Source organism: Channa argus, chromosome 15 (assembly GCF_033026475.1).
Source record: "Channa argus isolate prfri chromosome 15, Channa argus male v1.0, whole genome shotgun sequence".
In the NCBI taxonomy this organism is placed as follows: Eukaryota; Metazoa; Chordata; class Actinopteri; order Anabantiformes; family Channidae; genus Channa; species Channa argus.
In genome coordinates, this window is record NC_090211.1 from 14862451 (window position 1) to 14886445 (window position 23995).

The 23995-nt window shown below is 41.6% G+C and overlaps 1 protein-coding gene across 4 annotated transcripts; it reads right to left on the reverse strand.

Moving 5' to 3' along the window:
- Positions 1 to 23969, reverse strand: grid2ipa (glutamate receptor, ionotropic, delta 2 (Grid2) interacting protein, a). Of its 4 annotated transcripts, none has more exons than XM_067476352.1 (23): positions 23463 to 23969; positions 21858 to 22111; positions 21395 to 21727; positions 21163 to 21317; positions 13023 to 13298; positions 11911 to 11996; positions 11703 to 11772; positions 11077 to 11373; positions 10282 to 10433; positions 9941 to 10102; positions 9455 to 9561; positions 9192 to 9339; positions 8073 to 8401; positions 4589 to 7180; positions 4377 to 4464; positions 4131 to 4220; positions 3629 to 3825; positions 3358 to 3513; positions 3029 to 3115; positions 2822 to 2951; positions 2575 to 2693; positions 2296 to 2460; positions 1 to 1445 (listed from the first exon to the last, which is right to left on the reverse strand). In XM_067476352.1, the coding sequence occupies exons 1-23, from the start codon at positions 23542 to 23544 to the stop codon at positions 1365 to 1367; spliced, it is 6156 nt and encodes a 2051-aa protein (XP_067332453.1). In that variant the 5' UTR covers positions 23545 to 23969; the 3' UTR covers positions 1 to 1364. The 4 variants fall into 4 exon arrangements, with proteins under 4 accessions (XP_067332453.1, XP_067332451.1, XP_067332455.1 ...); XM_067476350.1 differs by having other exon boundaries at positions 4589 to 7192; positions 23463 to 23960; XM_067476354.1 differs by lacking the exons at positions 21163 to 21317; positions 21395 to 21727; positions 21858 to 22111; positions 23463 to 23969 and adding an exon at positions 20095 to 20317 and having other exon boundaries at positions 4589 to 7192.
- Positions 23970 to 23995: the final 26 nt, after the last annotated feature.

Sequence of the window (23995 nt, forward strand, 5' to 3'; positions counted from 1 at the left end):
TAGATTCCATACAACTCTTTATAGTTGTCAGCTTTGTTAGGATACAATACAAAATACAGACTTAACACTTTGTAGGCCTTAAATTGACAGCACTGCTTTAGAGGTTTACATTCTGTAATTTACGCAAAAAACAAAGAAACAAAACAACTTTAGCCATTAAAAAGCAGAGATTTGTCTTACCAGCAACAATTCACCTTAATCTTATAAAGCATTGGTATATCTCACAACAATGAGGCTGCTGTGCCTACTGGATTATTTGAAAATGATGTAAAATGCTGCACCTGCTACATTGAACTTAATATTGCAGTCCTCTCAGAAAGGCTCTCTGTGTAACACAAGTACTTGGGTGACACGTTGATAACAAAGTGCTTAATATATAGTAGCATATGTTTTCATTATATTTGCTCTGATTCTGTACAGTACAAACACAAGATATCTCTCGTTTAGCTTAATGAGTAAAATATCTAAGAGTAGAACACAGGTAAACATTCACATACTGCACGCTCCACATAATCCCACAGCAGAAATCTGTTATCAGTGTCTTTTTCACTAGATCCCTGGAACCGTTGTCCTTTTAGAACAAGTGCCAATGTCCCGCTGACATTGTCTCATATGTACAAGTCTGTTGGAAGTATAATACAAGAGCAATATCATTTAAGAAAAAAATGTCACAAAGCTACAGTGGATCCATCGAGATAAAGACGATGCAACAAATGAAACAACATGATGAGATGTCTGTGAGAAAATAGGCTACACTTAAACAGCAGGGAACTTATTTTAAATTCAGGGTTGAGAGCAGCTTACAAAAATACACAACATCTAAACTAATAGAAAATCTACTTTTGTGCTTTCTTCCCAAATTGTACAGTATGTGGGGATTTTTTAAGCTTATATTTCAGAATAAAACTAGTTTTTGATAAGTCTGTCTGATTTGAGGACCTACCACAAAGACATCTTGATGGTGTTATAGCACACGTTTGGGTTGTCCTAAAGTGAGTCTCGAAGAAAGAAGGCTTTAACTATAGGATGTTGTTGAGTAACTATATTTTAAAATGTAGATATACCTTGATGACCAAATATAGTTGTATTCTATGCATTATTTTCAGCCATTGAAACGTTAAACAAAAACTTAGGTTAGGATACACACGCTACACCACTTGTATATAGCAAAATGATCTATCTTTAATGCAAAAGACATTCTACCACCCTTAATATAACCAGAAACACAAACATACACAATAAATACAAAAGTATTTATTGAATACTGTGCATGTACTTGTGCATGTACAATATATGTCTTTACAGGCTGTAGATATTTCTCTGTGTATATAATGCATGCTCAACTTCACACATATGTGTTTGTGTTACCAGGCCAAGGGGGAGGCCCTTCGGGGACTCCTGGGGCTTTTCAGGTTTTCTGCGGCCTGATGATCACTGAGAGCTCTCTGTGGCAAAGAATCAAAAGGGTTTGTAAGCTAGCATAGGTTGTATTGTTACCATGGATTCTTATTAACGTTTGAGAATGTACTTTTATGCGGCATGTAACTTTATTCATTATTTTCTTTCCCTTTTCCTGTATTTTATCATTTGCATATGTGAGTCTTGAACAATAACAATAACAATGACTTGAGCACTAAAATGCTCACATGTATGAACAAATGTAACCAATTTATTATCGTTTGTAAAAAATTTTTACAGCCAAGCAAAAAAGTCAAATTACAAAAGATCATGTCAATGACTTAAAATAAAAGGTGATAATGATACAACACATTTCTAGAAGAATGAAATGGAAAATTTGGAATTTTAGCCCAAAGGCATGACCCTGTGCAACAATTTGTGCTTTGTAAAACTGAATGAGAATAGTGTAAATCTGAATTCTGTGCTCCTGAAACATTATTCAGAGGCTTGCCAGACTGCAACTTATGGCTGATTACTGAGTGTCAACCTAGTGATTGTGTTACTGTTCTTTATGTAGCTCATTATTTGTGAGCAGGCTGCTTTCTCACAACCAGTCGGAGGCAATGCAGGCTGTGCTCATTACTAAACTGCGTGCATGAGCTTTACAAGAAAAAAAAAACACTGACTGAGAAGCAAATCATCGACGAATTAATGAGGTATTCACAGTTCAATTTACACATCACAGGCTGTTTGAAGAAACAAATATGCTTTTGGGACCACTACTTTGGGGGAAATTGAGGTGGCGCTGTAGAAGATAACATGCGTACAGTTTAGATAATATAACTGTGACATGATGAATGTTTTGAATTAATTAGTGGCTAAATCTTTCTTTCTCACCTCAAACTTGCTCATGAATTCAGCAAAGATACCAAAGAAGGCCTCAATGTTTGTGGCTTTGCTGTCTTCTCCAAAGTAAGAGGCAGTTTTGCTGAACTCTTCCATTGCTCTCTGTTGCAGAGACTCCAGAGACTGGACTGATGGATGGCTGTTTTCCAGGAAGTTCTACACATGCTGGAGTCAAGGGCTACATATGTTTTATCATCTCTTATACTATATTGTTTTCATAACCCTACGTATCTCAGAGCTCAGTGTCTCTGGCAGTATTGTGAAGGATACACTCATGACGACGGCAAAACGATCCTCAGCAGTTGCAGGCATCTTCTGACAGGCTGAACGAATGTCCTGGATGGTTGTATGAAGGTCATTTAGATCTGAAGTTATATTCCTCTGGTTTACTGTAGGCGAATGCATGAATGCAAACCAGCAAATTAGAAGAAAAGAAAATATTTTGTTTATGATCTGTAATAAATGTCAAAAACATTTTGTATTTTCAAAAGACTTCAAATCCATTTTATGCATCTACCTTTGGTTGCAAGAGGAACCATTGTAAGATCTTTGGAAAAATCCAGCACTTCGGGGAAGTGCTGACATAACGACTTCACCAGAATGTGCAGAAATGTTGACTTTCCATCCACTGTTTTAGTAGTGCTCAACTGCAGAATTGAGAATGAATCCATTAACTGCACTTCATCATATTTTTACATATTCACAGTATTAGTGCATTATATACCTCTGTAAGGAAGCTGATCTTGAAGCCTGTGGGCTTGTTGGTTTTAGGCTGGCTGTTATTCAAGTAGTTTCCCATTGCCAATACAAACTAAAGAAAGACAGAATGCAACAAGCACATCTGTAAATATGTCCAACCAGTAGTTTATCTTTGCTCACTTTGTTCTTGTAGTTACAATTTACTGCAAAAAAATCTGCCAAATAAATAAAGTGAAGTCTTGTTTCAGTTCAAGGAAAAAGAGTAAAATACAGTTAGAAAACAGACATTACTGTTCTTCAAATCTCATAACAAACATGTTATTTTTCATTTTTATGTGATTTCTAAGTAGATACCTCAAGTATCTTAGCCAGCTTTCTGCTGGTCTTCAGCTCCACAGATGCCTTGTAGATGCAGTCATACGCTCCCCTCAGCTCCTCTGTCTTCTCCTGTAAAGAGCATTTGAAGAGGAGGCTCTGCAGGCGGGTCTTGTACTCTGGTACTGATAACATCTGATGGACAGTACACACAACAAGCAAATAAGTGAGTTAGGATACAAAGCCAGCACGCAAACAACAACAGATACAAAAAAACCAACCCACCATCCACTCCCTGCAAGGACTGTACCTGCAGCACGAACTGATCTGGTTCACTGAGTTTGCTGGGGTCCTGTCGATATTCTTCATACTTTTTGACCTCCTCAGCATCGGGGGCGTACAGCAGAAGCTGCTTGATGTGAGCTGGCTCTAGCCTATCACTGGCCATGTTCATCAGGACCTGACGCAGCTGCCCAGGAGACAGCTTCAGGTGAGCTATCAGGATGGCTGACATTAAAAAAGGAGGATAATACAGGAAGATACAGTTAGTTTCACATAGATTTGGACAGTGACAGAATCTTCTTATATTTATAGATAATGTAACTAGTGACAAAAGCAGTAAGATTAATTATAATGCGTTTATGGCTCAATTTCATCTGAAAATTTCAAAACTTCGCCGTGTGGATGGACAATCACCTATAGGACAAATGGTGGAAAGTTCTGCAAAGGCCATTATTATATACAGAGTTTATCATCTTAGTATATTTAGTGGTATATGGCAATACAAAAATAATATGCCATTTTATACTTACAGGCATTATAAGCCTTCTTACGGGACAGAATTTCTATCACATCTTTCTTCTTGAAGGTTTCTGGCTGGACAGATGGCTCTGGAGCTGGCACTAAAATGGGATCAGTAGAATGTTAAAGATATAGATTTACTGTTCATATTTAGCGTACATTTTCCATTTTGACAAAGGTTTCTAAAGGTCAAGAAATTTTCAAATATCATGTGCTTACATTTACTCCACTGCAGATATTTATACACTTTTGCTCACCGGAGCCCTTCTGTGTTCCAAAGTGCAGCTCCAGATCCAGATATTTCACCATGTCATGCAGTTTGTCATAGTCAGAATTTGCTCCCAACTACCAAAGACATACAAAGATTGTGACATGTAAACCAGAGCTTCTTAGATAAGGTTTAATTATTTTTTTAACTTCAAATAGTGTTTAAATTTAAGCAGCCTACTTTGGACCTCCAACAACTCACCTGGCCCCAGATCGTGCCCTCTGAATTTTCCACCTGCTCCCAGCGCAGTCTCTTAACACTCATGTGGTTGGAGTCCATCCTTGAAAGACTGGGTCTTGGCAATGGTGGAGGTGAGCAAGGTGGTGGCAAGGGTGGTGGAGGAGGGGGCTCTAGGTGCTCTGTGGGATCAGACAATGAGTGGGGGAGGGATTGTGGCTGACTCTTGTCATGTGATTGTTTATGGTGGGTTGACTGGGATTGTGGCTGTTGTTGAGACTGCAGCAGGTGATGTGATGGCTGGGACTGTGGCCGGGCTGTCTGGGTGGAGGACTGGACTTGGTGCTGTGATTGCTGGTGTTGGGGCAGGGGCTGGAATGAGGAGAGGGTGGGTTGCTGCGGCTGGAAGGGCTGAAAGGTAGAGAGAAAGGGTTGTTGCCTTGGGGGTTGCTGAGGAGGGTGAATGACATGAATCTGGTGTTCAAAGTCTTGTGGTGGGGGTTGTGGGGTCATGTGGTGGATGTGATGGATCTGAGGTGTGCTGGAGTGGTGATGGGTCTGCTGGATAGAGTGGGGTCTCTGGGGAGAGGGTTTGGTGGGCTGGGGATGATGCGTTTGGTGCATTTGCTGCTCTTGGTGTCTCCCTTGTGGTGGCACTTGGCTTTGATGATGACCTTTAAGACTTCTGCGACTCTGATGAGAGTGGCCGTCCCTGTTTAGCTGAACTGATATGGAGGCAGGCTCCTGCTGGCCTTGATGCAGAAGCTCTGTGGAGGAGTGATGCGACTTGGGTTGTGGTATCTGATTTCCTTGTTGTAGCACCTCTGTGGAGGAGTAGTGGGCCTGTGGTTTGTGCACTTGATGGAGCAGTTCAGAGGATGAATGGTGCGGTTGACCACGATGCATCTGCTGAGATTGATGGAGAAGTTCTGTTGAGGAGTGGTGAGGCTGTATTTGCTGAATTTCTTGAGCTTGGTGCAGAAGCTCTGTTGAAGAATGATGAGCTTTGGATTTATGCATTTGGTGAAGCATTTCTGAAGATGAGTAGTGAGGATGGGCTTGTTGTATCTGCTGGAGAACCTCAGCAGATGAGTGGTGGGCTTCGGACTGTTGCAACTTGTGAAGCACCTCAGCAGAGGAATGATGGGCTGGGGCTTGTTGGAGCATCTCTGCTGAAGAATGGTGGGGCTGGGGTCTCAAGCCCTGATGGCTTTGGTAGATGCCCTCAGTGTACTGGCCTTGTTCTCTGGGGTGGGATGGTGGCTGCGGTGATGGTTGATGTGGAGGTGGGGCTGAACGAGACAGACGCCGGTGGTGGTGACTCTGGTGGGCCTGTTGCTGCTGTGTTTGGCGCATCATATAGAGGGGATGGTTAGGGTGGTGATGGATGGATTCTCCAGACGGAAGTGGGGGTAAGGACTGGTGCAACTGTTGTAGAGGAAGTGGGGAGTGGGCTTTCTGCTGTGTTGGCTGGGTGGGCATCGAGTGATGGCTCTGGTAGATTTGTTGTATCTGTTGCTCTTCATACACTTGTTGCTCCACAAAGGCTTTCCGCTCCTCGTACGCTTTCCGCTCCTCATAGGCTTGAAGCTCCTGGAAGGCTTGAAGCTCCTCTAATGCTTTTTGCCCCTTGTAGACGTTTTGCTCCTGGAAGGCTTGAAGCTCCTCTAATGCCTTTTGCTCCTTGTAAGCTTGAAGCTCTTCCAATACTTTTTGCTCCTGGTAGGCTTGAAGCTCCTCTAATGCCTTTTGCTCCTTGTAGGCTTGAAGCTCTTCCAAGACTTTTTGCTCCTGGTAGGCTTGAAGCTCCTCAAATGCTTTTTGCTCTTTGTAGGCTTGACGTTGTTCATACACTTTTTGTTCCTTGTAGGCTTGACGCTGTTCGTACACTTGTATTTCTTGATAAGCTTGTTGCTCTTGGTACATTTGTTGCTCTTCAAAAGCTTTCTGCTCCTCATAGGCCTGTCTCTCTTTGAAAGCCTTCTCCTGGAAGGCCTGCTGCTCTTGAAAGAGTTGTTGTTCTTCAAAAGCTTTCTGCTCTTCATATACCTGCCTCTCTTTGTACGCTTGTTGCTCCTCATAAACTTGTTGTTCCTGGTAAGCTTGTTGTTCTTGGTAGGCTTTTAGTTCCTGTATGGTAGCATGGACCTGTAGGTCCTCTCTTGTGGGCAACACTTTATGTAGAGAGTGGCGTTTCGGTGGTGGATTACTGCGTGGAGGAGGTGGGGGAGGAGGACCAGATTTCCGGCGAATGGGCACATATGCTCTTGGGGATTGTTCAGGAGTGTAGCCAAGTTGCTGCTGCTGTTGCTGCTGCTGCTGCTGCTGCTGCTGCTGCTGGGGTTGATGATGCTGAGGCTGAACCTGTGCAGGTGCTGGAGATGGAGGAGCAGGGTCATTGAACTGAACCGGTGGGGGCGGGGGTGGAGTCATGGGTGGGGGAGGAATGTGGTCAGAGGAAGAGGAGTAGGTGAGTGAGGAGGCATTTTCTTCTCCGCTGCTGCTTTGCACATCACTTGGGCTGCTTAGCTCTGGGCCCACAAATCCTTCATTTTCTTCTTCGTCAACCCCCAACTCCTCTTCATTATCCTCATCCTCTTCATCTGGGAAGCCCATCTGCACAACATCCTGGCATTAACACCAATTACAGTTCATTAGACCAAGGTAAGTATAAACTTTTGAAACTTTTTGGTGGATGAACTGATCACAAATGTTTATTTTTCAAAGGTGGCTACAAAAAAAGTAACAAATTAAAACTCTATCCCTAAAAATTTATATTAGTGCCTATTCAAACTGCATATGTTTGACAAAATCTGCAAACTGCATTTCGCAGCAAAAGTTGTGCAAACTAAAACAAACTAAAAACAAAGTAAGTCTGTACTCATCCGTGGTCTATATTCATAAAGGGTTAGTTAACATTTTTACACAGAGATTACATTACTGAACTGTAGAAAATCAATATTTTATGAGAAAAAACCTGTAATCATGGCTACATTGAGAAGAAATAATCCAATGAGTACTGGCCTGTGACTTTATTGTTTTTGCATGAGTAGAATTGTATTTATGTGGAAAATTGGTTTGATATTTAGATATTATCATTTGGTATAAAATGGTTTTATCATTTTTTTAGTAATGTTTGGAGAAGTGTGACTTGACAAACAATCCACTATGTTTCGTCTAGCGCTCCCTCTCCCTGCTCTGCCACTCAGAACATTTTAATTCTCTTGTTAGAAGGACACGTTTAGCTCAAAAATAATTTCAACCAAATATTTCTGTACTTCTGGGTCACAGATGGCTGTGATGGCACATCTCCAAAGAAGGATGGATTTTTGAGCATGTTTCTCCAAAAAGATTTAAATCGTTACATAATATATCTTTAAGCTTGGTTTCCATTTTAAATCAGTATTTTAAAAAGTAAATCGTATAGTTTATAATTAACTTAAGGGCCTTCACTAGGATATTTGTACAAAATGGTTTCTTCCATTTGTGCAGTGTTATGTCACACTACCTCCTCATAGTCATTCTCAGGAGTCAGGAAGTCATCCACAAGTGGCGCCCTCTGTCCTAACTGCTCGCTCAGTGCATCCAAAAAGCGATCTGTGTCTTCTGAACGTGGTGGTTGGGAGAAGGTGTAACGCCGCTTGCTGCTGCGGTGGGCTGGAGGACTACATGGGAAGTCTAGCTCTGGGGGTGATGGTGGGGGACTGTCCAAACTGATGTAGGGGTTGGACTCCCCACTGGTCTGGCTTGTTAGTCCTTGTGAATAGAACTGAGCTGAAGGAGGACTGGGGAGAGGCTCGGGCCAGGATGTAGTGGGTGGTGGGCCTTTTCGGCTACCTGAAAAGAGGAAAGACATATACAGCTGAAGGTCTGAAGTGTCATAGTTTATGCAATGCCTGAGAGAAACATTTCGCTGCTGAGGTTTTAATAAAACATTTTAGAAAAAAGGCACAGCATAAAGATTTTGTGGACAACCAACTCTAAAACACATGGTTCACTAACTTTGTTTTTTTAACTGTGTGTTTTTTAGTTCCACTTCCACCATCACCATATCCTCATTATGAGGTAAATGTTTGCGTTTACCAAAAAAAATTCTACTTTGCACCTCTACTACCTGTTACCTGAGAACCTGAGCACGTGAGATGCAATTTCAACAAGGATGTTCCCACCTTACCATCATGAGGGGAACACTGCTCCCCAGTGCGATAGAGTCTGTCTTAATGCAAACGTAAAAAAAAAAAAAAGCTTTATACATGTTCTATACCATGTTTCTATTAAAGCAGTGGACACATGTGGACATTTGGTAATCTACAAAATGTTCACATAATTAACAGGCTGAAAAACATTAACCAGCAGTTTCTTTGCCCTGCTGTAATATTCACATACAGCATGAAATCACACAAAAAAAAAAACGTTCAATGTAAAATTCAAGGATTTTCAGTTGAGTCAGAAATGGGTTGGTTACCTTGGGATTTTCCATTCTTTCTTTGAAGCATTGTCTTACCCTGCTTTTCTTAAACCATTCCACTAAAACAGACTCACGCATGCACATAATAGTTATGTTATACAGTACATCAGTTAATCTTCAGCTGCTATGGGTTAAGTATGAATTCATACTTGTGTCTACCTGTGTTAGCGTTTATTGTAGGAGAAGCAGTGTGTGAAGGAGGTTCCAGATCCAGCAAACTCTCAGGGGCAGGAGGAGGGCGACTCTTCAGAGACTTGGACCTCTTGGCTGAATACATGTTCTCCAGTTCAGCATAGACTGCTGAAAGCTTGTATGGTGGAAACATACAAAAAAACCTTAGTAAGACTTATTTTCCCGATTAATAGAAAGCCTACTTTGATATTTACTTTATCTTTACTATTAAGGTGGGTTTTGTTACATACATTTGTGAGATTGTTTGGAGTCTCAGGAAGGGAGGTGCCATCTCCTGACTGTCTCTCCCCTGGAGCCAACCTCATTCCTGTCTCCAGCACTGGCTCTGTACGGAGGCCTATGGTAATACACCCATTAGAATGACTTAATGCAAAGACAACACAGGTAACAGTAGCTAAGTCAGCTACCTGCGCCTAAGCATCAGCTTACTTGGCAGAATTTTAGTTGAGTCAGCTCTAATTAGCAAAATACAGCAGCCCGTTGTATCAGTTCTAGTCCAGTTTTGGTTTCCCAGGATTATGAGAAAGTATTAATTAATATGTAGAACGCACAGTTTAAACTTGTGATGAGAGAAAAAGGGCAATGATGATACTAAAGATATGGCAAAAGTGATTAAAATAACTTTGATGCTAATATGAAACAAAAAGTATGATGGTGGATGTAGTGTTACTGCTGCAACTGAGCAAAATAATGAGGAAGACAATGAAGATCTGTACCCATGCCCAAGTGTGTGCCAATGACCAGGTCATCAGCGCTACGTCCCCTCACACTGCTCCTGTATGTGGTCCCTGTTACCCTCATGGAGCTGCTACGGCGATGGGGTTCAGAGGCAACCTCAGGCTCCGGAGGAGGGGGAGGTGGTGGTGGTGGTGGTGGAACTGGAACACACACACATATTGGCAATGCAGAGGAAGAGGCAGGAGTATATGAGGGGCTCCTAAGTTTATTTCACCATGTCAGTGTCCATCTCACACACAAACACCTTTTTGCTGATACCACTATAAATTCTAAAAGCCACATGTACCAAAGGTTTAAGGTTTAAAAAGTGCGCACACACCTGGTGCTTTGTAACCCAGAAAACGTGAGATCTTGCTCTGGCATTGCTCCTGCTCCTCATACGTCAGCAGCTGGTAAACAAATTGCCAGATAACTTGCTTGGCTGGAGTATCAAGCACCGGGAACACATCCACAATCAAGGAGTCAACGTTCCTGTTATTATGGATACAAAGGCAAGGTGACAGAGATTGCTTGGCTGTCCAATCAGAAATCAAAATCAAGCAAACAGACCAGGGCACCAATCTAACATAACTCAGATCATATTATGTTTACACTGGAGAGACTATGATTTGAAAAAAAAATTGTCCATTTAAAATGCACAAAGGGTCTAGAAAAATATGGTTGCATTATGAAAAATACAGCAAAGGCTTTGACAGTGGACCCACACAAGCAACAAGCCATTAATTTGTTTACATATGAAATTACTTAATCACCTGGAAATGTCCTTTTATTATAATCCTACATTTCTTAACGTAATAAATTGTAATTTAATGCAGATACAAGCTCAAAATTGAATTTATAAAAGGTGTCCACAAAATTTTGCTCATTCATCCCCGTGCTATGTTGTGACACTACTTGATTTTATTGTGCTTATATCACGTCCTTGAGCGGTCAGTATAAAATGTATGCTTTACATAGTGGTTACAGTCAAATGTAAAACACCTCGAACAGCACAACATGTTCAGCTATTTCTCTCAATAGTCCCCCTTTGCCTTCAACATGTTTGCATTCTCTTCATCCTCTATTTCATGCCACCCCCTCCCCTTCCTATCACAATCGTCTGCCCCTTGCTTACCTGTGCTGGAAGAAACTCTCCAAAGCCTTGCAGATGGTGTATCTCTCCTGGATGGTTAGCAGGTGATCCAGCTGCTGTCCGAAGGTGCGGCCATGAACCCTAATGCTGGGAGGCAGAATCTCTGCTACCCACTGCAAGGAGCTGAGCACAGGAGATCGTGCACGTTCTGTAGGAATACCGCTCCCGGCAAGGTCTTGTTCTGCCAGGGTGAAACTAGGCGGACCGTCCTCCACTACCAGTGTGGGCATGGCACCGCTTCCCTGCAGCATGGACACCACCTTCTCATGGGAAGATGTCCTAGACATATGGAGACATATGCAAACACACATACGATCACAGCCATATGAATACATCAATGAAAGCTTGTTGTTTTCTAGACAAACCCCACATTATGCTTTTCTCTGTGGTGGCAGTAACTCATTTCCCTTTGCTTGTGCATAAATGAAGAAAAAGCTTGCTTCTTATTATCATTTCACATAAGCAATGGTCTTTTCCCCATAACATCCATTTGAAAAAGGTATTTCTATTGTTCCCAAACACTAAATCAAATCTATTAACAAAACATCATCATGGCTTCCGATATTAGCATACATAGGTTAAATAGCAATTTAATGTACAAGCTCAACCTCATGTCCAGTCCATTAAGAAACAGGATGCGGTCTCCTGGTCTCAGACCTGCCTTATCTGCGGGGCTTCCTGCAAAAGAGAAATAAATATGAGAAAGAGGTGTCTGATATATCTATAGGAAAAGACAAGATTGTTAGTAACTAATTTACTCATGTAAAAGTGCAAGTCTCAAACACACACACACACACATGCACGCACGCAACTTACCAGGAATGACAGAGTCAATCCACACTGGAGCGTGACCTCTAAGAGTAAAGCCAAAACTCATGTTGCCCTTGCACACTCTCACTGTCCTAAAGACAAAAATGTGAGCTTGGATTAATAACCAGAGGCCATGTGCAGTAAAACGCAGCAGTTTTTTTCTAAACTAGGCAGGAGGTCTAGAGGAAGACCAAAGAGGAGATTTATGGATGTAGTGAGAGAGGACATGAAGTTAGTTGGTGTGAGAGAAGAGGATGCAGAGGACAAGGTGAGATGGAGGCACATGATTCACTGTGCTGACGCCTGAAGGGAACAGCCGAAAGGAAAAGAAAAAGAAAGTTATTAAAATATGTATAAATTGACACAGTAATAACACACAGGTTAACATAGACACCCTAATAGACACTGGATATTACACACCAAATGTACTTAAGGGCAGGAATTACTCAGGCTAATTGCAGCCAGTGCTGTGGTTTACCAGTTATGCAATTTCACTATCACCATCCTGAAATTGTGCCCTTCTACAGATTACCATATTTAGCCGACTACTTAAAATTCACATCTGCATGAACAAATCTATTTAAATATGGACAGTGGATCCCTAAGGAGCTGTATAACATCTTCGTAAGCTAGAGCCATAGAAGAGATCAGCATGTTCTTTTTGCTACAATTCCAAGAGATAGTGACAGGATGTTTACAATCATGTAAAAGTGCTGATGAATGTGATCATAATTTTAACATCTAAATAGAGAATGAGAAAACAACATCATGGCAGATAAAAAGGAATGGGAGAGACATCTATTTTTCACTTCACTCCTCCACATCTGAGCTAGCATAAATTCTATGCTTACACAGTAAAACCTGTCACAGCAATTCTTGTGTGGAGAAATTATAAATTTGATCAGACATGAGGGGAGAGAAGATGCTATTTATGGAAAAGGGTTTTCTTTGAAAACTAAAAATGAAATGCAGAGTGTTTGTGACAGGAAATCAAATCTGTGACTCGTGATGATGGAAGGTCAAAACACACAGGAACTGAGCAGAGACAATATTGTCAAATAAAATCTGTGAAACGTGTAAATATGTGTGTAAGGCTGCCACATGTCACTAATACAGACCTGCAGTTTGTGGTGGTGCCACTGGAGTGGCCAGCTATGAGTGAGGTGGTCTTGCGCATGCCGCGGGCAGGGGGGACCACGCCTTCTTCTGCGTGGGTGCGTGGTACTGAACTGGCACGAGTGGAGACCAGAAGGCGTTCAGGGTGGTCCTCACTGCGGCTGCGACGAAGACGGTTACGGCTGGGGTCACTGAAGCTACGCCCCTTGAGTCGGCTCATTAGACTCTGGGAAACCACCTCATCAAAACGCTCCCGATGCTTCTTGGGAATGAAGATCCTGGCAAACATTGTGGAACCAGAGACAACCTCAGACTGACTAGAAAAGCTTTAAAAGAGGAGCAGCTTCCAGTTAAGCTTTTCTTGTGTGCGGTCACTGAAAGTACGAATTTTACTTTATATCAGAGCAATATAACAAGCAAAAACAATTCACATTAAAGCCGCTTTTCAGCTAAAATCCCCACTAAATCCAAGATGTTTTATCCTGTACTCTCAAAGGATCTATTATACAAAGTATCTGAAAAAAACAGAGGGATTCTTGTTCTGATTTCATATCGTTCTTGCTGCAGGATGCACCTAATTGGTTCAAAAATAGTTCAGTCCATATCATCTCATGGGAGAGCTGAGACAGGTACAAGGAAAAGGTCCAACATGTGAGTGGATGCAGGTGTGTGAGAGAATGAACGAGATTTCAGATGAGCTTTGTTGTGCGGTCCTGTCATATTACCAGCTGTAGGTAAGAGTGTTCTGTATCAGTGACAGCTCACAGCTAATATGCAAAAAGGAGGAAGCACAGTGCCAGAGCCACCTCTGGGAGAAAGTGCTCCACTCTCTCTACTGGTTTTATTTTCCCTTCCCACCTTCAACTTCCAATTCCTTCTACTTCTACAAGGGAAAAAAAAAAAAAACACCCTCATAGTCTTAGATAGTCTTAGATATGAGTTTGTGATGTTTTCTGTTTTTCAGTGCAGCATTTGTAAGTGTACTGCACCCATTTTCTCCTAGTCTGTGTTCAGCATCCATGTGAATGAAAAGATAGTGTCCCATCAAGGCAATCAAGATAGAGAACAAGTAGTGTTGATTGTGATTGATTGTTCATATTCAGCATTATATTTACCAAAGATGACTTGTATTTCAGATTTAAAGGTCTCTAATGCTTGGCAGTGAAATTGGCATTGCTGCTGCATTTATTTCTCCTTGTGTAGTGTTCAACATCAGCACAAAGTTGTAATGAAAAGCCTTTTGATTCAGCACAAGCACTGAAACCTGACATCATCTCTGATGTCTAACGCTGCTCAAAATGTCTACTCTCTTGTAGCTGTGCTCTCTGCTGCATGCTGTTTATATTTGGCCAATTATCTGTGAGAAAAAGAAAAAGTACACACCAACACAACCGGAATGACCCAGAAATGGAGGAAACATTGCCAATAACACTGTTTAAAAATTTGTTTTAGGGTGTTTCCTTTAAATATAGGACGCAGACTCCCATCTTTCTCTTTTATCTGCAGTTCAACACACACACACACACACACACACACACACACACACACACACACACACAGACACACACACTGAAACCTCCATCCCACTCTAATAGACACTTGTCCTTTCTGTTTTGCATACCTTCCTTCTACCCATCTACAAAGTGATGCTGCCTGCGTCCTTAACACAAGGCTGTCGCTTTCTCTGTCTTCGAACTGAATCTCCTGGGCACTTTCACAATGCAGGGGAGAGAGGAGTGCTTTGGCTTTCAGAGTGCACGGCTTCCTGTGTGCATCCACACACACACAAACTGTTGAGGCTCAGCAGTGGAGTTTGGATTTCAAAGCTGGCACAGTCCCTTGGCAGGTACATTCGGGAACATTGTTCGAAGGCAAGAATTAGGTGATTTTCTATTCAGTAGTTTTATAAAAACACACATCAAGTTTTGAATTAGAATTGAGAGTGAGACATAATATGAGCTGCCTCCATACCAGTGTCTTACGATCCAAGCTTGAGGGAAGCGAACAGATATGTACCTCTAGAGATTTTTAGCTAGACAAAATTCTGACTCGCTCAAGTTTGCAGGCTTATGCAAGCCTACACACACACACAAAAAAAAACATGCCTGTAATTACACCTATGTCAAAAAAACCTCAAACCTCGTTCTTAAGCAAACTATTGTAAATCAGGTCAGACTATAGGGGTAAATCTAAAAACCACTCCATCTAATCACAACCAACTTCTTGTGCTCACCATACATTTAGAGAGGATTGACCATTTTAGTAATGTTGGATACATTTAAGCTAAAATGTATGACTTTTGTGTAAGTGTTTTGGTTAGCCCACTGATTCTTAGCAGCACTTGATAACACATAGAAACTATAAAGCTTTTCTTGCAATTCATGAGTCCTTTTATTTTACCAAGACACACTTGCATCGTATTAATGGATTATTTTTCAGATGTAAACGTTCCAAATGGTATTTGACAGAGTCATAAAAGGGAGAGTGTAAACAGAAATGCCTGGTGCACAGTGGGAAACCTTCTGAAATTACCTTCAACTATTTAGATCCATTTAGACACAAGACAATCACATAATGGGAATCTTGATGTAACAGCTGATTCATTGTGTGTGCCACCTGATTAGCAACAATACCTCATGTGAGCTCTTCCCCCATCTGTGGAAGCCCCACTTGTGTCATGTGCCACTGCAAATTTACAATAACAACTACATGTACATACCTGTAAAAATACAAAAATAAATGAAATCCAAGTAATGTAAGCATCACATAAAAGAAAACTGATGCATTAAAGTAGTTAATCTATCCATTCACTCATCTAACCAAACTACTTGTCGATACATCCCCGTGTCAAAAGTTAAAATAATTACGCTGATTGAGTTCCTTACAAATTATCCTACTGCTTTGAACCCTTATGATCATATTGGGGTTACACAGGAATGAATCATAGTTCCAGTTATATTCCCCATGTATGCTAAACTCACAATCATCTCTCTCTGACTGTGATTAGTGCATGACTGCTAAATCTACTGATTAGCGTTATGCCAAAGTTTCAAAGATTGTTAGAACATGAGCTAGAAAGAAAATGGTGCACCTGTGTGTGGAAAATGTTAGTAGAACCCTAGTTACCTGGCGTTCTCATCAGTGTAGGGACAATCTTATTTATAGGCACAATTTTAACCTTAAAAAATAAAGCCAACCAAAGTAGTTTATGTAGGTGACAGAGATTAAGTGCAGAGTGTGTTCATAGAACAAGTCAACACTTCCTCCAAGGTTCTCGTGCCCTCTATGTTCAGGGTTTATATAGCAAACAAAGAACTAAGGTGAATATAGTTAGAGATGTAGAAAATACTGAAAAAGGTCTTTTGAGTAAACCTAACTCACACACAGACGGAGCAAGTGGCAGAGAAAGAAAGTCAAAAGTCAACAGTGCTAATGAACAGGACTGAAGAGTGACAGGAAAAATGATCAAGAAATAAAGACAAAAAAAGAAGGAAAAAAAAAAGAAAGTAAAATATGACAGGAGGAAGAACAAGGAAAAATGGAGCTCTTTCTAGGCCAGGGTCACGTAACTACTGGGAATGAAGCTGGGTAGTCTGCGCTTACAGGCTATGTAGGCCACAGAACTTTCCCGAACAACACTCATACATCATTATGGCAGCTTGGATAGATGGCAGACAGGGAAAATAAAACAGAATGGAGCCATTTTTTGGTTTATACCAGTATTTACCTTCTTCGTTCTATTGACATTTGATTTCTATTTCCCTCATCACCTCCGTGGGGTGATCATCATCTTCTTCAAAAAGTGAAAGAGAATTTCAATTGTAATATTTCATATCCTGGCCAAAACAAGGGAGCAGAAACTTCACAGCCTTTTCCACTGAAGTTGGATGTAGGGCTTGGGATGCCCTCAATTAGAAAGAGGGCGAGAGAAGTCTATAATTAGGTCTGAAGTAGGGGTGGATCAAGGACACAGCACACAGAGGGTTGGATGACAACTGCAATCAGCTGGGAAACTCATTGGAAGAACCATTATTATCATCAGACCCACTTCTGATCAGCCAGTTTGAAAACTAGCCAAGTTTGAATTTGCAAACACGGACCATAGTGATAGAAGGGTTTGCTAACAGACTGGTAAAAATTTCCCAGACCCAGAAAAGAAAAAAGAACTATTGGTATTAGCAGAGCTTAGATTTTTGGTAACGTTTCTCATGCTGCATTCAAAATTAGAAACAGCATAGATTTTCATATTTTTGCAAGCAAATGATGAGTGTAAAATATTAATCAATCAATACATCAATCAATCAACAAACCTTGGTAACAAACACAAACAAAGAGCAGCTTCATGACAATATTTCAACTTAATCTTTCAACACATCAAGTCAGCACAAACAACACACAGCACAATGAAGACTGCAGAGATCACAGGAAAAGAGCCATACCGAAAGTGTCTGGAAAGACTCCTATCCCTTCCCATGGCTCTTCGGGGCTTTGAGGAAGTGCCTCAGCTCAGTTAAGCAGGACAAATGCCTCCCCTCTATCTCGTCCACTAGTCCCCATCTAGTTTAAACAAAGAACTGGGGAAGACAAAAGCTGAAGAATAGGAATGTGTCCTGGATCTCAAAACCGCCTGCTGCAGACTCGGAAAACGGCCAGATTAAGAAAGAGAGAGGGAGGGAGTAAAAAGTAAGAGTGACTGTAGTTCACATCCCTCCACACTTCCAAAACATCCTCAGGCAGCATCATCGGCTGTTGTCCAAGTTCAAGTTTAGGGCAGAACACCTTACTTGTTCCCATCCTGTATCCCATTCTTCATCAAGAATGAAAGAAGTAAAGGTCAAGGTTACCTCAGTGAAATCACAGTTACAGCATAATCCTTGTCATGGAGTCGTCCATCATTTGACAGTCAGAGGTAGTGAGTGAAAAATCTTCTCTTCTCTCGGTGAAGGAAGCGGAAAAGAACAAGATGAAGAGAGGAGTAAGTGAGGAGGGAGAGAGGAGAGTAATACAAAAGAGAGGAGAGCCCCTGTGGAATTTCATAGGCAGGTCAGCACAAGGAGTGTGTGCAAGAGCCAATGTACATTAATGAACATACGAACGTTTTGACAGACGTATCTGCAAGACACCCGCACAACACAAAACTTGCAGCTCTCATTTTGTATGTGAGACAGCATCTAAACCCTTAAACACTAAAACACTTATTCATAAAAATTTAAAATTGCAGACACACTGCCATTCAATCACCGAAACTAATAACAATAATCTTAATAAATGACAAATGCACCAGTCTAATATATTCACAGCTATGAAATCTATATACAGATATGGTATCAGACAAAGCCCTACAGTTCACTATAACTGCATTCAATTATAAAAACACTACAAAACTTCAGGAACAAAAGAACTTCTGGGAGTTCCATTATTGTCTCCAAAGACAATTCAGATACATAATCTTTTGCATAACTTTCAAGTGTTCAAGCCCTTGCTAACCCCTGGGTTTTTGAACCGTTTAAGAATCGACACTGGCAAGTGCGTCAGAAACCTAAGAGAGAATTTATTAAAAGAAGTAGGCTGCATAAAAATAGAACATATCCTGTGGGAGGCCGAGGCAAATCAGCAAGGGGACAGTGGCAGACTGAGCAGTGTGGCCCAGCTGATCAAGTTTTGCAATGTGTAGAGAAAGAAATAACGTCAGTTAAGCACACCTCACGTCCTCTGATGCACGACCTCTATTTACTGTACTGAGGCAGGGTGGGTGGACAGCGTGTGCTCTTGTGTGCCCGTCGAAGGAAGTGACAGTGATTGAGGCAGTAGAAGAGAGACTGACAGAGCAGGAGACAGAGGAGGACAGGGGAGAAGACAGTGAGTGACTAAAACAAAGACTTCAGTAGCAGACACTCTGATTTTACTCACTTTAGATGACAACACTGGCACCAAGGACTATCAACTTCATGATAATTCATCCAGCAGTTGTCAAGACATTTAAGGCACAATGACCTCTAGGTGGTCCCAGAGGTAAAGTCATGAAAGTCAATTAGCTGTGCACACTGGGTGTTAAATTCATCCAGCAGCTGTTGCAATTCTTCTCAAGATAACTAGGTCTAAGGTAAAGGCACAACAATAAACATCAGGGAACCACCAAAGTCCAGCGGCTTTCTCTGGAGATCATGACTGCCATATTTTTTTAAATCCAACCAGTAGCTTTACTACTGGAAATATTTCAGTTATTACAAACATGGTGATGACTAGATCCATCCATTGTTTTCCCAAGAAGACAATACTTCTAAAATACATCTTCTCCAACTGCCCAGACAGCAGCCATTTCTACCAACACCACCCTGAGGCATAGCCCACAAACAAAACTCCCAGAGGCTCCCACCAAAGAAACAGGTTTACCACTTCTCCTAAAAACAGGTATTGCAAACATGGAATATAAATGATACCTTTTAGCCATTCCCAAAAACTAGAAACCTACAAATAACCTGCAAGAACTGCACAGCCTAATTATCTGTTATTACAGAACAATATTACACAGCAGGCAGAGAAAAGAGGGCTTTGCATATTAAAGCCTTTCATGGTCACACCCAAACTGAACTATTCACACCTGGATGGACTTAAGAGTAACTGTAGCTAAAGATTCGGGTGATTTAGCTCAATACAGAGACAGACGGTTATTACTGGGGTAATAATGGTACTCTGTGACTGCCTGAAGGTGAGGAAGATAACTACAACAGTTCTCAGTCCGCTGTGGATACAGCTAATGCATATTTAATGGGATTCTGTGCAAAACAAACATTACAAAGCATTTTTGCAGGGGGCTTTCTAAGGAAGCAAATGTGCTATCAGATTACAGAAAGCTTTGTCAGAGGAAACTGAGATGTATGGACAACAGCTTTGATTTTTAACTGGAGAGAAGTTGGATTACTCACCACAAATGAGATAAAATACTGAAAAGACTGAAAGATACCTTTGAAGTCAAGGTGGTCATTTAAGGTGCTCTGACACTTAAGCTTGGTCACCAGTTACACGCTTCTACTTTACAAAAGCCAAAATAACAAATTGTTATGTAGTACTCACCTTAGGCAGCAGTTCATAATCTCTTCCAGCATAAACCTTCAGAGCTGGGACTGTACGAATGCATGTGTGTGTGTGTGTGTGTGTGTGTGTGTGAGAGAGGGAGTGAAAAAGAGTCCTGTGTGCATGCAGTGTAAGCATATGGCAGTTTTTTTCGGTTTTGGTATATGTGCATATCTCAACCACCAGCAGCAAACTGACTGTAGCTGCTACGAGCTGTATGCAGAGGAGGGAATAAAGAGCATCCAGTGATGTGCTCCACAAAAAAATTGGTGCATGTATCAAAGAGTGCATCACAGCTGACAGGGAGAAATGGAAAAAGAAAGAGACCAACAGAGAGAAAGTCAAAGTGAGAAGAAGAGAGAAAAATATGGAGTGGTGGGGTGGGCTGATGAAAAACTTGCAAGCGTTTGCAGAGGTATTGTGTTATGGGTTTTGATTTTCTGATCAATGCTGAAGAGAAGGAAATGCAGTGTGCGGCTGTAAAATTTCTAACCGTACCCTTGTGTACTGCACCTGTTATAGGAGAAATACACCATTGACATCAGATCAAAGTTTTTCATATGTCTTGATGTATGCCTCTCCGATATTTCACAGTAAGATGCTGAGAGCAGGAGTTTCAAAAATATTGATTGTTATAGGGCAATTAAGAAAGTTTTTGCTCCCTCGCTGTGGTTTTATTGTTATGTAAGGCTGTCCATTACATAACAGTGCACCTTTACAAGCATTTACAAACACTGATTATGAGAAAAGGGTTAAAAATGCACAAGAAAACCAAGAATACGAGGCTAACAGAACCTGGGGATGAGCAGTTGATTGCTGCTGGACTGACATTGATTTAACTGTTTCAGTCCTAAAAAAAACGATTAATCATTTATTGAGGCACATGATTTGGATTAGTGTTTAAATGTGTTTCTACACTGTTAACTTTGGTCTGTGCGCCACTGTTTTGTTAATGTTTCACAGTTAGGCGTTAAAGACCACTAGTTAGTTAGTAATTGAAACTGTTCTTGTAGACTTAAGTGTTTCAATTTTATCTCTGAATGTTAATCTGAGGAACTGACTGACTACCTGACGTTGTCAATCAGCTGTTGATGCTCCTCTGTGATCAGGATATCAGGCAGGGCCTCGGCCAGACTCTCCACGTCCCTCTCAGCAGCGTACTGCTTCAGCACTTCAAACAGTTGTTCCTTCACATCTGGCTCCTCTCCTAACACTTCCTCCACCTGATAGATAAACACACATAATCCGTTAATATCTATGAAACTACATTGGACATAATAAATCACTCCTTCTCACCCACCTTTTTATTGAACTCCATGGCTTTTTGGGCTCGGCTCTCACGAACACTGTCCCCGCTCTGCGACAGTACCCTCATGCTGCTGCTCAGCCGTTTAGGCCGCCGAGCCATACTGAGAACACCCAGACGCAAAGGTCGGCCCTGAGTGGCTTTGATCATGGCTGCTGCAGTTTCGTGATGCTTCACTGGGATGCCGTTAACCTCCATGACGTAGTCCCCAGCCTTAAGGCCACTGCGACCAGCTGGACCATTGGGCATGCAGTCCTCCACCATCAGTGGGCTGTCTCCCACAATGGTGAAGCCAAAACGACCATCAGGGGCAGGAGTAATGTCAATCTGATAATGGGAAACAGTCTGGTTGCCACCTCTTTGCTGTGTTTACCCCTGAAGGGCTCATTATTGTTAGATTTGGTTTTCAGCATTTACAGTAAAAACACTAAATTTACATTATCAGGCCCCAGCTCACCTGCTCAAGTCGTGACACCACTCCGATACTGGGTGGTACTGTCTTTAGGGTTTGTGCCAGCGCGACCAATGCTGGCGTGCTGAGATTTGTCACGTCCTGGCCCTCGATGTCCACCACCTGGTCCCCGGGCTGCAGGCCAGCCAGGTAGGCACTACTGCCCTCCACGACAGACAAGATGTAGCTGGGCCCGGTGCCACCCAGCCGAAAGCCAAATGCCTCTGGCCAGTTCTGATTGGTGGGTGGGAGACCAAGGTCTGAAGGATTAACACAGCGAACAAGCTTCAGAGAGTTAAAATTAAAACATAATTACCATAAATAGAGGTATAAAATACATGTTTATTTACATCTGCTTTAGTGATTAAAAGGATACAAAGGAAGGTTGCTAATCTAGAGCAGTCTGTTCACACAGAAGAGCAGAATGGAGGTTAAACGGTCCATTGGTCTAAATAGGGCATCGCAGCAGGTAGACTGGTTTATTAAAAGAGGTCACAAATATAAAAAAAAAAGCTTCTTCACTTTAATCAGGTTATTTCTCACTGGTGGTATTCAGCCCACATGTTGAACTGCTGACCTTCCCCTGGTCACTGGCTTTATTCTACTGCAGCAGAGTCACAACAGGACCACTTCCCTACATCTCTACTCTTTGAATTTGTTAAAAGGTTTATATAGGACATAACAGGAATCAGACAGACTACTTCATAACCTTGGCTTTATATAATTTATTCCCATTTTCCAGACTTATAGCCCTGTGCTCTTGCTCCTAACAGCATGTTTATTTGTTAGAAATAAAAAAATATAAGACACAGAAATTCTACTGTTTGCATTAATGCTGGACTTCTGTGCAGCAAATACCTTAAGGACTGCATAAATTTGATTAAGCATGTTTTTCTGAAGTCAAAGTGGCAATAACACTCTTCTATTATGTATATTAACAAACGCAAGGTGAAACATTATAAGTGAAACCTTGACGTTGTGAAGAGCGCACTCATTTTAGACAAGTTATAAAACTCCAGATAGACAAACTATCGCACAGTTTTCCATCAACCCAAAAGCAATAAACCTCTATTTTGCCTTTTAAAATAGGAGAAGAGAAAGGTGAAGACAGCGCAAAAGCATGACAGGAAGAGAAATTAGAGATAGAAACCAGGAAAGTAACAACAATGCATGAAAAGTAAAATAAACATTTGCACAAGACAAGGAATGTGGAAATGTCCTATCCGCTTCGGTGCAGTAAAATCAGATCCTACTGAAACACAGGTCTACATATTCAGATGTGAATCAGTAAATTAAACATATATTATATTTAATGCAAACCAAAAAGAGACACAGAACTCTGTGTCAGCCGGCTAAACTAAAACAAACTGATTGACGTAAAATAGATCACTGATTTTAAACAGTGGATCATAATCTTTTCTTCACACCTGGGGAAAAAAAAAAATCTCACTTAGAGGACTGTCAATACTTCTTTTTGTCCTATTCTCTCCAGCCTGCGACCCAAATATGCAAGATCACAGCCGCTTTTATGTCTTTCTCCTTATCTCACTCCCAGCAGATGAAGCACTTCAGGAACACCTTGTAAGAAACACGATTCAGAGAAATACTTACAGAAATCTTTGGAGGCACTCCGGGTCCCAGACTTGCTTTGGCGCAGGGAGAAGCGGCCCTTTCTGCTAAGAAAACGCCTCATCCTTGCCCGGCTTGCGGCAGGGCACGTTCCGGCCAGCCTCTCTCAACCCCCAGTCTGGGGGTCAACGCAGCCAAAGAGTGCCCTTGGACACCCTTGTGCTGCTCCTCACCTGAGCTCACTGCCTCCAAATGCCTCTCCACAGCTAGGCAAATCAAGCGTACCTAAAAGGTCACATCTGTAGGTGATCTAGGCCTCTGCCTCCCCCTGTTCTCAATCATAGAACCAGCAGTGTGTAGCTGGGGAGAGAGAGGCAGGAGGAGAGGAGAGAGCATCTGAACATCAGGCTCTCCATCCTGGGTGAGGCGGTCCAGCCTCAGTCTCAGTCCAAACCCTATGGCTAAGCGAAGATCAGAAAACTGGGACACGCTCACTTGGTAATGAAATGGTTCTATGCAAGAAAAGGTACTGCAAAGCCCCATTTTTCTATAAATACCTATCCCTCTCTCTCTCT

Bases quoted from the DNA above. Each gene is read 5' to 3' on its own strand.
- grid2ipa (XM_067476350.1), bottom strand. From the start codon at position 23,544: ATGAGGCGTTTTCTTAGCAGAAAGGGCCGCTTCTCCCTGCGCCAAAGC. The intron at 9,340-9,454 runs GTATGTAACAAA...CCACCATACAAG, and splicing joins CTCCAAACAATCTCACAAAT to CTTTCAGCAGTCTATGCTGA. The intron at 4,221-4,376 runs GTGAGCAAAAGT...ATCCCATTTTAG, and splicing joins TGGAACACAGAAGGGCTCCG to TGCCAGCTCCAGAGCCATCT.